Raw genomic sequence first — 15,848 nt, forward strand, 5'->3', positions numbered from 1 at the left:
TAAAGTGTTAGAGACACTCGTAAATGCAAGGTGCAAAAAACGGCAAAGCACTGCTAATTACAATGACTAGATACACACAAGCATTTCATACTTTAGAAACCAAACTCGTACTCTGAGGCAGCAGAAGGAGGTCACCAGAAAAGCACTTGAACTTCAATAGAAATATATGTAGCTGGTTTTTCAAATAAGAGGAAAAGCTACAAAGCAACTGGATGCAGACAGCAAGCAGCCCTATTCCACAATTAACAAATCTACACAGTCCTGAAAGGTAGAAGACAGGAACCAAAGTGGTATCAACACACAAAACCCATTTCTGTCTCCTGAACCCCTCCGACAGTTCAAAAGAGAGATATCAATCTGCTTTGTGCTGTCTCTTGAAGTGTTAAAATGTTCCAATTTCAACACTTATTTTTAGAGCGTGCTCATGCTGAATTTCACAACTACTGCTGGTCTCAGTTGCTGGGCTTTTCTGTAGTTAGGACAGCAATACTCCAGGAGCATCAAGTCTTACAGATTCCTTGCTTTTCACATCACATACGTTCTACTGAGCACCTTTTAGTTTGACCGCAGAACCTGGCAGGCAAACAAGTTTTACCAGCTTAAGTGCTCATGCACCAGAGTTAATTCATATTTCTTCATTTCTCTCAATTGCCAAGAGCTGCATTAAGAACCTCCTTCCTAGCGGAAGCACTACAACAAACCCAGGTACTTACTACATTTGTGGGACAGCACTTACTGTTACATCTTACATGTTCTTGTAGTAAAGGCAATACCTACCAAGTGCTCGCAACTGATTTCTTCTAGCTGGGACAGGTGGAGAAGGAGCTCTGGGTTGTGGAGGATCCTAATCAACAGAATGAACATGAAATGTTGACATATCAAAGTAAGCAACTACACCAGCCATAGCAGACTTTTATTTCCTTACTTTATGTCCAACTTATTAACTTCCACCATTATTAGAAGAAAGAATAGTAACCAAGCAAGTCACTAATGTGTAGGGGTTTTTCTGTTTTGGTTTTTTTTTAATCTGATCTTCTAAATGCATAAACCAAGTTATAGTAATAATAACTGTAACACACTCACCAGAGATCTGGACACAGCTATGCTAAGTGCTGGAAGGACCCACTAGCACGGGGAACTTATTTCAGCAGGGAGGTTGGACTAGATGATTTCCAGAGGACCCCTCCAACCCCTACAATTCTGCAATTCCATAATGACTAGATTCATAAGCTTTCTATCCTAACTTTACAGGATCAAAGAATATCCTGTGTTGGAAAGGACCCACATGGATTATCAAGTCCAACTCCTGGCACCACACAGGAGGATCCAAATCCAAACACGAATCTGGCAGCTTAAGGGCCATTCCTACTGCCCTGGGCAGCCCGTTCCATGCCCACCGCCCTCTGGAGCAGAGCCTGTCCCCTCACTCCCACCCACCCCTCCCCTGACACAGCTCCATGCTGCTCCATCATGCCTTATCGCTTAAAAGAGCATCTACTCTGAAAAACAAGAGGCTCTTCACTGCAAGAAAGCATACAACATGTGGAAAAAATTTCAAACAAGATACCCTCAAATAATTCTCATATTCTCAGTAACATTAAACTTTACAGCTGTAAAATTAAATAACAGTAAAAGACTGCCTCTAGTTATTCACAGTGTTCCACTGAACAAACTGGCAAAGAGGAAAAACTTAGTAGGATTTCACATGCTGCACTGACTTAAATATAGGTAGGTAGAATGACAAAATATCCCCAATTGGAAGGAACCCACAAGAATCACTGAGTGCAAGATGACTAGAAAAATCCTACTTGTGAATAGTAAGATATATGGCTTTCAGCAGATGGAATCCTCTCTTCTTTCCTTATTGATTTGTTCTGAAGAGCAGGAATGACGGGAGAAGGCTTCCTTGAGAACTGCAAGGAGTAAAGCGAGACTGAAACTACATCCTTAAAAGTTCTAAAATACACATATATTATATACATGTAGAGTTTTGTTAATGTGTTTCACTTGACAGTAAAATGCTTTTATTTATCTATTAATTGAAATATTTTTATATTTAATTCTTTACCCCATAAAATGATTGCAAAAATGATTTCATGTGATTTTATTTACTACTTATAGAAGTTTTAATACGTGTTTCTGTGCTGCACATCTCTTTCAGTTATAGTTGTTACATTTCTTTTTTAACTCCAGCCACTTCCATTGTATTTGTCCATTTGAGGAACACGCTTCATAGAAATACAGAAGAGAAACAGTTCTGTAATTTATATTGTCTATTAGGATTTTGTAATGGTCTTCTCATCCAGGTCAAAGGAAGAAAACTAAACTATAAAAAGCCTCACCGCTGAAGATAAACTGTCCTCCAGTCCCCTAAAAATACCTAACAACTTCTCTTCGTGTTTGGTCCTCAGCAAAAGCAGGCTAAGGTTCTTCGTAACAGATTGAAAAAAATCAAAAACAGAGTACAGCTTACTAATATGGACAACAGCTTACTAATATGGACACTGCTCTGTAGTATTTTTAAGTGATATTTCATCAGCAAGATAAGACTCCACTGTACTACATCTGATTTTTTTCCCATTCAGCTGTACCGCACGTCTGCTAAGTATACTGTAGCTGAGGAGGCCAAGAAGGGAGCAGTGCTGGCAGAGGTCTATGAAATCATACTCTCTCTTCAAAGCAGTTACTTTTATAAATTAGGAAGAAGGATTTGGTATCTTAGAAAGTAACTGAAGCCTACCGTTTTCTTTTCTTCTTCCATCTTGGCAACTTTTTCCTTCTCAAAATACTGTCTAAGTCGTTCGTCTCGCTTTTCTTCTTTTTCTTTCCTTCTTTTTTCCGCCTCTTTTTGTCTTTCTTCATCTAATCGAATCATTTCTTTATTTTTCAACCTTCGCTGTAATAAAAACATTATTAGTTCCTTAAAAAAAGATTCAACAGTTCTTCAAGAAGTTGAAGCTGAATTAAGTTGTTAGTTGAAGCTAAATTGTTAGTATAATATGTAAAAGCATGTTCCAAAATATTCAAATTAAGAACAGTGCCACAAAGATATTAATCATCTGCAGTCCTGGCTCTATGAACATTTAACTGCATTTCTCATAACTTCAGTACACACCAGTTTTTGTCCCCAGATTCATGTGAGTCAGCCAAATTGTAGGCTATCATTTCTAAAAGAAGCACAACACGATAGTAGTGCCCCCAGAGAAAGGTCATCGTTTTAATCTTTCTATGAAAAACTGATGAAACCAGTTGCTTCCTATGCTACCCAAGCCCCATTCTCTTATCCAGAAAACCCATCCAGCTGAATTGCGCATGTAAGAGAATCCAGAACATAAACTTTTAGAAATCCCAAACTACATCCCCTCCCATGTAACGTTTCCTAACTACAATGGGTACTGAAAGATTCTTCTAGCTCTGATGGCCTTCTGTCCTTGTTTCAGAGTTATCTATGAGATTCTGAATTACACAAATCCATTCAATTTTCTACACCTGTTCAATAAACTTTGAGTTGGTATTAAATCACAAATTCACCTCTGTGACAAACACTTATTAGACTTGCTTGGGATTCTTCCAAAAACAAAGTAAGATTTAATCTCAAAGATACATTCTGGCCAAATAATAAAACAAACCTTCTGAAATAAGTTGCTTTCAGAACACAATAAATTGCGTTAGAGCTGGATGTAAGAGACTAATGGAAATAAACGTGTCTCTGCTTGGTTTTAATTGACCGATTTGATAAAACTTCTTGTAGTGGCCTCACTAACGATTTTCTTTTAATATGAGAGCACCTCTGACAAACATAAAACTAATTTTTTCCTGAAAAGTATTAATGGTATTTCAAGTTGACAGTACACAATAAAAAGCAAGAAGAATGTGCTAATTAAAAATGATCATTTCCTACATTTATTTCTTTTAATCTCCACTGGCTAATGTAAGCCACTTTAATTACAAAGGCTGTTTCACAATACGCTTCTAAGTTTACCCTCTTGATCTAGAAGACAAATACTTCAGAGGGTTAGATTAGGTTGAAAAAAGTCAAGGGATAAAAATATTACACCTCCTCCTCTTTCCTTCTTTTCTCTTCTTGTTCATCTTCATATGCTTTTTGAATTCTCCTCCTCTGTTCAGCTAGTCGTTTCTCTTCTTTTTCTTCTTCCAGTCTAAGTTTTTCTCGCTCTGCTTCTTCCCTACGTCTCTTTTCATCAATCTAGAAAAGGCAAAGAAGCATTCAGTTATTGACAGATGGCAGTAATCTGATAAACATTTCCCATCATGAACTTCTACAGAATTCTGAATCTCTGTTCACGCAACCAAAAATTGTACGCAACAACTGAAAGATCTCAAAGGCCAGCCTTCCATTTCAATTTCCAGATTCCTTTAAAATGAGCCAGTATTTCACTGTTGCTTTTTGGCCACTAATAACTGAACTATCTTTCAGCACAAACATTAATTATATGTGCTAGCAATAAAATCCCAAACACTTACTTTCCTCTGGAGGTACTGGAATAACACTTTTCTTCACCAAATAAATAATGGAAGATGGGAAACCAAAGAAAAAAGACACAGTGATTATCTTCTACTTTTCCACAACTATACTTATAGACTCGGTGTTGACTTACTGAAGCCAAATCCCATTCTTAATTATTTTTGGCAGTGCTAGACATAGAGAAGGACTCAATATGTTGATTTATTAAGAGATACACTACAAAGTACTGTATGACGTTTCTACTCCTGAATTATTTACTATTTCCTTGATACTGTAATTACAATGATATCTAATTCACACGAGTGAAATTACACACCAAGTTTTATGGACAGAAGACAGAAACTGATAGAACAGCAGTCACATTTTACAAAGCCCTCGACAAATAACAATATAATTACTGTCTCAAAGACCATCTCATTCTGCCAAACATGCAGTTGTAACATGTTGATTTTTTTCCCTTTATGCATTTGTGTACATAGACTCGTACTGCAAGCACTGTTTGAGAACTCCAATCAGAATGTATAGAGTCACATTTAGGAAAAAAGACATCATCTGAGTTAATGAAGCCAATGACTAATAGCATCATTTTCATACCTATTTCTTATGAAGGGAAGGAATCATAGAGATTCAACAGCTCACAAGAATTGGTTGTGACACAATAAAGCCTTTGGTCAGCGGTATCTGATGATTTGCTTTGCCTGTAATCCTTCTTTAAAAAAACAAAATTATTTAACATGACAACTGGTACAAGCACTCACCTGTAGACGAAGAAAGTTCTTGTAAGACTCTTGTCTCTTAAGTTGTTGTGGAGATGGTGGCTCACCAAACACATTGCCCCGAGCAAAAGGAGAAGTCTGTGCAAATGCAAAACCTAAGGGGGAGATGGAAAAAAAAAAAAATCCAGGTAAAAATCAAAGCAAATTTAAGAGAGCAAACCAGAGTGAAGAAGAAGGAATCTGAGACAGTAGGTTAGGACAGCCCTAATTCAAGGCAATAGCTAAACACAGCAGCTGCAAGTAAAAGTTTTCACATCCTCTGTCTAGAATGGTTTTACTGCTCAATTAACAACGTCTGAGCTAGATGCCTTGTTATTAAATGACGTCTACAAAAGATTTTAGGATATCATGAAACAAGTCACATATTCTACCCTGAAATCTACATTTCAAGACTGCCACATTTAAGTTAATTAGAATAGCAAACGTTTTACATTTCATAATTCTATTGCTTGCCATTTACTGTGACTTTTAACGCACATAGCTCTGTTCCTCAGGTTTCTTCAATATTTAAAAACAGAGTATTTTAACAGAGTAAAATAGCAATGGATACTACAAACAACAAAGCCAAAAAACTTCCAGATAAAATTCTAAGCACTCAGAAAATGGAATTCTGCCATTGTAAGGCACCTTCTACTCTATGAAGTTTGAAGTGTCAGGTCTCTTCGAGCTCAGCAACTTCCTCCACTGTATTGGAAACAACATCACTGGGAACAGGTTGCCATGTTAATCTCCCTGAGTTAAGAATGTGTCACAACCATACAGTCCCGACAGCTCTAGAAAAGAGGATCAACTCAGATAACAGAACAGCCTCTGCAGAACAGGATCTCTACAAGAAGTAGAGGAGAAAGAAAGTAAATAAGCAGAACTTGTGTTCACTTTTCAACTGATACAGCATGGTCCTCATTCTAACCATGTCTACTCCAAAGGATACAGTGCCTCAGGGCTGTGCAAACAGCATAGCTACGCTCAGCTGAGAACAGATAAAAACTGTTCTCGTACTCTTCACCCCCCCTCCCCTAACTTTTCCCTGTACAATGGCTTATCATCCAAGCCAGGTGAAAGCATAAATAATATATACATTTATTCCCATAGAAACAGGCTTACTTCTACACTCTAGCCCTAATCACAGAACCAAATACTTTTAGGTTAATGCTAACCTTCCCTACACTGAAGTACTGTTTGAATCCTTCTGAAACAGAATTAAATTTATATGTAGCTCTTTCAGGATGGATTTACTCCACACAGAATCCATTCTGTGAAGAAATTCACAAGAAAGTTTATACATCATTTAAAAGGCATCAACACAAGACAGACAAGTTACTATGGAATGCATCCAGGAATTAACTTACTGTGTAAAAGCTACTACCCTGCAAGTAGGGTAGTAGTTTGAAATAAAATAGAAATAACCTAAACAAGGTTACTTTAATGTCTGACCATTTAACTGGGAGGTACAAGGCTACCCTGGTCTCAACTCTTATCCACCTCACCTCCCGTTCTCAGTGTCAGTGATCTAACCAGTGATTCTTCACTTTAACAGCCTTGCCTGTTTCACTTCTTAAATGGCTAAATACAGTGTATCAGGTAGGAAGAGCAAGACAGAGGACACAGAGAAAGAAAGAAAAGAAGATTCAACAGTCAATAGTTATGACATTGAACATTAGTTTCAGGAAACAGATCTGTGTTCCAATTAGCATCTAATCTTTACATAGAAGTGCAACAGCTTGAGCAGGAAAAAGAAATCAGCATATAAGCTGACCTGAGGAGACCAGAACAGATCATGGGGACAGGCCTGGAGTATCACAGCATTCTCATTCAGATGTCTCAAGAAACATGAGAGAAAGATGCATTTGTTTTTTAAACAAAAGTCAAATTAGATCCCTAAAACTTGGAGGCGGTGTGCAGGGCTGCATATGTACCTAGTCTACCTATTCCCTCTTTGAATTTATTAACCTTGCCTGTTTCATCCTAACCCATCATCTACCTGCAAGCCTTCTCCCCTACTTTTATGGCATTTTTCTCCTACTACACAGTCCTATTTCACTGCATTGTTTAGAAGTAAAATGAATACATATCAAGATTTGATTATGTAACTTTGAACCTGGAAAACTAATGTACTGATCCTGACTGGCAACGGTTATTATTTATCACTATTGATGAGACAGATAGGAAAATATATTTCAGTGCACACAACAGCAATGGAGAAGGTTGCAAAAGAATCATTATACTAACTTCAGTGGTGCAAGGCTAAAGGACTGCTAAAGGACTACAAGAAAGGAGGCAAAGAAACTAGAAGATTTTGATCACTAAGACCTATAATTAGAGCTATAATAGTGTTCTTAAAAACCTGCTATTTTATTTGTAGATGCTCCTGCGTTCTCAGGTCTTGGTGAGGCCAAACTTAGGTCAACAGATACAATAGCCCTTTTATCTTCATATAATCTCGCCTCTGGATTATGATACGCATCTTCGTTTTGCTTGTGCATCATATTCAAGTCAGCTGAAGGAAAGGGGAAATAACTGTTTATAGCATTCTGTTCTCACATAAGGCACGTTCACTACAGATTCTCAAAAACACAGGGCTTTTTAGCAGACTTCATTTCTGGACACAGTAACTACAGGAACAAAAAAATTAAGCAAAGATAAGAATATGTACGCTACAGTGAAATACTTGTTACAAGGAATTCTTCTGCCAGGAATGATTCCTCACAGCAAACCTCTGCCCCAGCAGAAGCTGTGAAATGGAAAGACAAAGAGCACAAAGACAAAACAGACTGATTCATTTGTGATGATGAGTATCTATTTCCTTAAAGCTCTAAAATACTTTTCTGTTTAGTATTGGTTTTTTAAGTACTGAATCTCCAGCATATTTCATTTCTGTTAGAGGCAATGACCAGAATAAGCCATTAAGGTGTCTTTTGGTCTTCATGTCTTCTTAATAGTGCAAGTGTTGACGTCTGTGCAAATAGTGTCATCCACCATGTTTTTTAAAGCACACTTCCATCCAAATTTACATGCTGCCTATTTGTTACCATAAAAATCCCATTCAAAGATGTCAATTCCAGCTCATCTGGAAACATTCACTGTACTACTCCTAAAAGTCTCATTTTCAAAATAAAGACCAAAGAAAACCAACCTTACTAGATAAATCATATTTTTAAAATAGTCATTCTTATACATAGGAATTACTGTAGTCATTTAAAAACACACAGGTTTCAAAGACTTGAAATTACATCCTTCTCCGTAAAGAACTTTTTGCATTAGCATTTCAACAGCTGTTTACAGAAGGCAAAAGTCACACTGCATGAAATAGAGGCATAGCAGAAACAGCATGGTACATTTGATGATGTTTCACTCTTACCTTATCCCTCAAGTTGCTAAAGTACAATGGGGAAAAATAACTTTAGATACCTAATTCAGGAAAACTAGCAAACAAACTTCTCTCTTGGTTCCTCATTGACAAACAGAAATAAATTTCTCAGGAAGCACAAACACACTTTAGGCTAACGTAAGCAATCTCTTTTTCCACTGGCTTACATTACCCACACAAGTATAAAGCCTGGAGCAAGAAACCAGGCACTCAAATGCTGTGCTTAAAGACAGGCAATGACAACATCGCTATCTGCTCTGGGGATAAACACGAGCTTCTAATCAACTATTTGGGCACACAGTTTTTACAAAGCCTTTGAGCCTTACCCCCATCTTCAGACAACTAGCCACACGCCACTAGGGTGCCATGAAATTGAAACTTATTCCTTACATACCAACTGTTGTCCTGTAAGTGTTCCTTGCTCTCATATTTTAGTACCAGAGGACATATTCTGAAAACCTAGTGCGTAGGCAGCATCAGATTCCAATAGCATAAAAAATGAACTTGCAGCACGCTTGAAATCAGAAGTTCATAGCTTTAAGTCTCATCTGTTCTGAAAGTTACTACTTTTATTTGTTTTGGACCACTATCGTTGCTGCTTCCACAAAATGAAACTGACTGGTATCATACCCCTGAGTGCTTATCTTGGAGACCACATTTGACTTCCTCTGGGTAACTTATTAGGTGTTCGCTTTTTTTTCACACTAATTGGAAGCATTTAAATTCTTGTAGGCGGGAGGAGGGATAAAGAATGTCAAATCCATTTGACTTACGGTTTCAGTGTACTCTAACAATTATTGTCTTTTGAATAAACAAGAAACCATGAAGCATGAAGCTGAATCTGTAACACTGAAATCAGGTTGGATCTGGTATAGAATGAACATGTCATTAAAATTCATCCATGGAAAACCTACTCTAGGTTCCATATACCATAAGTCTTACACAAATCCATCTCTCAATCACTGCCAAAGAGCCAGTATAGCTATCTCCAAGTTAAGATGCTGAAGGCAAGAAACAAACTAGAATAGACCAACAAGAGATAAACGGCTGGTGAGATGTGGCAAAAGTCCTCAAGTCACAGGATCAAACATGAGCACGCAAATATCCTTCATTCAGCTGAAATGATTCAGGGGATTTCCAAAACTGTAATGTCAACTACATGGGAGATAACGTTCAACAAAAGGGACAGCTTTTGTGGCACTTAATAACTTCATTTTAAACATATAAATCTAATTGTTCTTACTGAGAACTATTTTTATTTCTGCACAAAATTTTATTGTACAGTTTTGTTGCTCTAGTGGACCCTACATAGAGAAAGTTTTGCCTAATGCAGGGACTATGTTCGGGATCCAGGATCACAAATTTGAGTTACACATCTACCTCTGCTTTACAGGAGACAGATAAGCAACTTGCCCAGATTAGAGCTATCTCCCAGGCTGCTGCTCCCATCTCGTATCAAGCAGCAGTTAGAAGAAATAAAAGAAATAAGATTTTAAAACATTACTGCTGACAAAGTGCCATTTATACAGCCATTTGCCAGCAGTGCTACTTCGGGAGATTTAAATATTCCACTTAAGTTTAGATATTTATTCTAACACTTTCCATGCCACAAGTAAAGCTTTCTAAAAACCTGGAAAGTGTTACATAAAAGTCTTCAGGACAGACTTCAGTCTATTTTCACTGCAGCTTTATTTTCTTGCTTCCCTTTACTATTGCATTTGTTCTTCATTTAAAGCTGACATTTCCTACATCTCCCTCTTTTTTCTCTTTTCTTGTACCCTTTGAATCATTCTACTGAAATGAAAGCAATTACATAAATGTTCCCACAGTGCATCTGCTTGTAAGAAGTACTTCTGTTTGTAAATAAAGCATTATCAGTGCAACAAAACATGAAATAACATATGTGAATAGAGCCCTTACAGAAGCAAGAGAATCTTCAAATGACAGCCCATAGTTTTGGCAAACATACTTATTAGATTTCCTTTTGCATCTCTGAGAGGAGCTCCACCACCACCTTTCCCCCAAGGATTGTAATTCCTCATTTCTGCTTCTAACTTGGCTTCGTAGCGTTCTTTCTCTTCTCTCTCTTGTCTGCGTCTTTCCTCTCTCTCCCTTATCTAAAAAGAAAGAATCCAAAGTGAGTTGTTTAAAAATATCACAAGACTTATAATTCGATTAAAAAGGTAAAGGAGTAAGCTGAGTGCTATCATCACCCCACCTGTATTTAGTAAACTTCATTTCACTGCCTATCAGGCAGACGGAACACCAAACTGTCACTACACACAAGTACAGTTATGTGTAATCGCAGAGGAACACTTTGGAAGTCTTCCAAATGTTCACATCTGACACCTGCAGTAGATCAAAAATCCCGTATTCCTGGATCTCGTGATAGAAGAGGTTGTACTGCTTGAAATTTAAAAAAGCAAAGTTCTGCAGTATTACAGCATTTGCTTCTCTCAGTGCGACACACTTGGTTCAAACTCGGAGATGGGATGAAGACCCACAAACACTAAGAGAATGTGATACAATTCTGAAACTAATCAGTAAATAGTTGTACCACAGTAAGACATGATGATACAAGCAAGTAACACATAACTGCTCATATGGTTAGTTTTTCTTTGAGATTGCATTAAATACATGTAACAGTCTCCATACTCTCCACGTAGCTAATAAAGAGAACAGCTGTTAAAAGAAAAAATACAATCTAACTTCTATTCAAAGCTTCTGAAACACACACTACTATTTCTGCAGCTAAATTATTAAGTTTATTCCTTTAGTGCATCAAATAAATATTTCCCTTTATCACCAAATGGCTTGGATTAGAGAGGACCTTAAAGATTATATCCTGCCAAGTAGGCAGGGATGCCACCCACTAGATCAGGTAATCAGGCAATTTTGCACAGGATGCAATGAGTCAAAACAAAGACACATCCAATCTGCAGACTGTTTCCATGCTCAGGGACACAATTTAGCAGATGGTTGTTAAGGTAGTATGGTTAGGTTGCAGTTGGATGTGATGGTCTTTTCCAGCCTGAGAAATTCTATGATTCTGTGAGTTTGCATACAGTGAGGAAAAAAAAAAAAAGTAAAATAATGCAACAGTATATTCTGATCACTTTTAATGACGTGCAGAATAATAGCTTTGAAAAAAACTATCTTGTCAGGATTATTAGATCTTCATGTCAAACTGTGCAGTCTCTCAGAAGGCAGTAAGCTTGAACAGCTTGCTGTTTACCTGAAGAGCTAAACTGAGCTAAAGAAAGGTCAGAGGACCAGCAGAAAGGAAACGATGAAGGGAGGGAGGGTTAAGAAAACTTTTTACTTGCAAATGGAATAAATATCGCTGAAAAAATACTACAGCTACAACTATTATGCATGTGTTAACAAGAAAAAGAAGAAAACATGAGCAGCTTTGTAACCCAGTACCTGCTGCTGCAATTCTTGCTGATATGATAAGGCAGCCTCTTTGGAAGGCTTAGACTTTTCTTCAGAAAATACTCCTACGCTTCTTTGTCTGTCTCCTGAATTCCTCTGTCCAACGTTACTCCTGAAGCAGAAATCCACACACAAAAATGGAAAATGTCAAACATCGCAGGTTCAAAAGAGAAGGGAAAAGAATTAAAATTAAAAAAAGCCCAGCCCAAAATATTTTACAGCCTAGCAGTTTACCTATATAAAGCAGAAGTTCACTGAATTATTGCTTAGATATTGATAAATATCAGTTTGAAGAGTAGTCTTTAACACACTTTAACGTATCTTGTTAGCAAGCTACTACCAACACGAAAAGACTATCAGTACAGATAAATACAAAAATACAATACTTACAAACAGAGAATAAATACTATACATATACAAATACTATAAATTATACAACAAAGAGTAAACAACACTTACACAGATTGCTCTATCGGGGCTTGGGCTAAAGGGGGATCCAGATTAGGTGTGGGTTGCATTCCCATCATACTTGTGCCATCTGCAAAGTAAAACAATGAAAAACACTGTATTTGACATCTGTTTTCATACTGAAATAGGAAAGGCAGTACTGTCCCACAGCAGGGCTTGAAATCACTACATGTACTGCTGCTTAAGTTCAAGACAGCAAGAGATGTAACTCTAAAACAACGTCATGCTTTCAGATTACGCGCACTAGCAATATTTTACTTTGTGACAACAACCTTAACCCTGCAGGTGAATTTTAAGCACTCATTTCTTTAACACTCTGAACAGTAAGCCACCAATAACAAAACCAAAAAGAAACTTCTAGGAGTTCAAGATTACCGATTCCCATACTTGTCCTTGTAACTGCAAAGACCTATCAAGCCATAAGCTACTACTACTGTTTAAGACAGGGAGAAATTTCCATTGAGAGCGGATAAGACTAAAAACTTCTGCTTTTAAATATCTTACGTTCATAAAATTCCCCAACTGATATCAAGCTCATTAAAAATTACCATTGAAAGTTTTCTTTGTTCTGTATTTTAGATTTTCTATGGAGGAACCAGAACCATTTTTCAGAAGTATTTCTGGTTCCTATCCCTATCCCCTGACCCCCTTCTCAAAAACAGCACCAAACCTTCCCTGCATCACACTTACTGCACTCATTAGACCATCACAAGCAAAGGATAAATTTAAAAAACAAAGTACGCTGGTTTACTTAATACAGTTCCTTTAAAAATACTTATGTCTGAAACCACAATGAAAGCAAGACAACCAATTAACCATAAAATCATTTTGGTAATTTGGAAAAAAAAAAGGTTTTATTATTGAAGCTACAAAGAAAATTATGTGGGCACAGTAACGGCTAAGCAAGTGATCTGGGTAAAGACTTGACATTTCTGGAAGCTACAGCTTCTTTTTGCATCATTCAAAACAATACTGAAGGAAAATAATAATAATAATAAAATAAAATAATCTACTTTTCATTCTCACAGTCAGCACACAACTAAGAACAGGGTATAAGCAGTTGTCACTAGTTAAATTATTCATCAGTTAACTTGATTAAAGACAGTTATCTGAATCACTTAAATCCAACCCATCCAAAATCAACAACTTACAATAGGCAAGATTGGGGTCCAAAGGATTCCTAGCTCCATAAAAGTAATATGCATCATCATAAGGTGTTCTGTAGTTGTCTGTCAAAACTGGTGGTGGAGGAGGTGGCATAGGAGCGAGCCTTAAAGAAAACAGGAAGCATTTTTGATTTGTTTCACAACTGAACAGAGATCACTTAAAGAAAAAATAAAAAAGGGAATTCACTGTGGGAAAATGGAGCTCAGTCCAAGAACTCTCATTAGTGCCACGTAGGAACAAGATACAATAAATCTCAATATGAAGTTAACCTTCCCTTACTGAGTAGTACGTGAATAACACTATACCAGAAATCTACGGAGCATAAAGGAAGCCCATCTTCCTTAACTGGTTCAGTTGATGATATTTGCAGGTTATTTCTGTAACAGCAAATAAAACGGCGGTCTCTGACCAAAAAGCAAGCAGCAGAGCACAGCTTTAGCTGCAGATGTCTCATCCCTAGAAGTGTTCAAGGCCAGACTGGATGGGGTCCTGGGCAGCCAACAGATCTAATGTGCTGCAATCCTGCCCAGAGCACAGGGGCTGGAACTAGATGGTCTGTAAGTTCCCTTCCAGTCCAAGCCATTCTGTGACTCTATGACAATCCACTGCAAGAAAAACCTAGGTATGGCAATGTTATGTCAGTACAAACTAATTTACTTTTAAGCTCTTTTTTGTTAATATTAAAATATTACTGCTATCCTCATTAGTTCTTGGAGAAAGTTTGACAACAGCAATGAGCCCTTCTAAGTAACAGCAACATGCTGAACACTGAGCTTATTTAACATGCAAAATCAAGATGATGATCAAGCACCTGGGAGCTGCCATTTCACCAAGTGCACTGGCTAGCCCTCTGTGAAAGTCTTCATTCCCTGGAGAGACAGAAGGCATGGATACTGGAGTTTGGAAAGCAACCCTGGGCCTTTCAGGTGGTACTTTCTCTTCAGAAGCTCTTGCTGTCAAGCCAAACTGCTTCAATCTATTTGGCTAATGGGGGAAAAAAAAAAAGAAGGAAAAAAAAGTATTTAACATGTTATTAACATGGAACATTCCGAACCTCCATTTAGGTCATATTAAATACTCCACTAGTACCTAATTACCTGTTCAGAGTTCCTTTAACTGCATTTTCTTTTTTCCTTCTTGGGGAACTACTGGAAATCTATTACTCCAAGGAGTTCTAATATATTTACCACAGATTTAAAAATCATCTCCATTGTAAGTTTCAGGAATTATATTGCCCTAGTCATTATCCAGGGAAACGTATTTAGTTACTTTACTTACTCACCATCCCTGAATGCATTTAAAATCCATTTGGATGTGGTGCTCAGGGACACGATTTAACAGAAGGTTGTTAGTTAGGGTAGTATGATTGCATCATGGTTGGACTTGATCTTTAAGGTCTTTTCTAACCTGATTCTACTTATCTGTAGTACAGCTTAACTACAGCTGCCAGTTCCCTGCACTGACAGCATTCTCATATTACACAGAGGAAAAGTCTATGAAGTCCACCCCCACCTCTAAAATTAAGAGTTTATAATCAGTAGGAATAAAGACAAACACACACTGAGACTTTCTCCAATAAACATTTCTTCGCAAGGTCCTTATTTTTGAGGTTCCTTTAATTAGAATTTTTTCAAGAAGGACAATTACTTTTTTTTTTTTTAAATGTTATTTCTCAAGGAAAAGCATCAAATGTTTATTGATAATCGTCAGCCTCAGAAAACGGTCAAAGGCAACATGCAAATAAAACAAAGGCATGCAAGTCAATTAGTTTCACAGCTATCCTACCACACCCAGGAAGCCCCTACACCATCTGCTACACGTAAGTATTTTAACGTTTGTTTAAATGAACCAGAAAAATAGAAAACCAAAAAACCCACCATCTACCGTATAAGTAAAATCAGATTGTTTCTGAATTGACCAGTCCTAACACTGTAGTGCTTCAGCTACCACGCATGCAGAGACAGCAATATTAGCACCAGCTACATATTAAGTATCTAACAGCAGACTGTGTGTCCTACAACAGGATAAGTATTTCAGCAAAATGTTAAATGTTTACCTCCTCATCACTTAGCTGCAAGACAGTACATACAAGGCAGTTAGTACTCACCAATCAGGGACTACAGCATTACAATTAGAATTCACAAAATCT

General features: G+C 37.4%; 1 protein-coding gene across 3 annotated transcripts in view; it reads right to left on the reverse strand.

Annotated features, from left to right (window-relative positions):
* The window catches only part of CSPP1 (centrosome and spindle pole associated protein 1), a 46,034-nt gene that overhangs the window by 13,096 nt on the left and 17,090 nt on the right, over positions 1-15,848 (reverse strand). Inside the window, exons 13-24 of one of the 3 annotated variants that reach the window (XM_072328436.1) lie at positions 15,756-15,770; positions 14,511-14,683; positions 13,684-13,802; positions 12,524-12,602; positions 12,056-12,176; positions 10,599-10,746; positions 7,607-7,759; positions 5,245-5,357; positions 4,058-4,207; positions 2,741-2,896; positions 1,809-1,913; positions 778-844 (exon numbers count right to left, since the gene is read on the reverse strand). In XM_072328436.1, coding sequence (XP_072184537.1) covers positions 778-844; positions 1,809-1,913; positions 2,741-2,896; positions 4,058-4,207; positions 5,245-5,357; positions 7,607-7,759; positions 10,599-10,746; positions 12,056-12,176; positions 12,524-12,602; positions 13,684-13,802; positions 14,511-14,683; positions 15,756-15,770 — 1,399 coding nt within the window. The remainder of the gene's footprint in view (positions 1-777; positions 845-1,808; positions 1,914-2,740; positions 2,897-4,057; positions 4,208-5,244; positions 5,358-7,606; positions 7,760-10,598; positions 10,747-12,055; positions 12,177-12,523; positions 12,603-13,683; positions 13,803-14,510; positions 14,684-15,755; positions 15,771-15,848) is intronic. The other 2 variants (XM_072328435.1, XM_072328437.1) reach the window with 2 other exon arrangements.

Source organism: Excalfactoria chinensis, chromosome 2 (genome assembly GCF_039878825.1).
Source record: "Excalfactoria chinensis isolate bCotChi1 chromosome 2, bCotChi1.hap2, whole genome shotgun sequence".
Taxonomy (NCBI): domain Eukaryota; kingdom Metazoa; phylum Chordata; class Aves; order Galliformes; family Phasianidae; genus Excalfactoria; species Excalfactoria chinensis.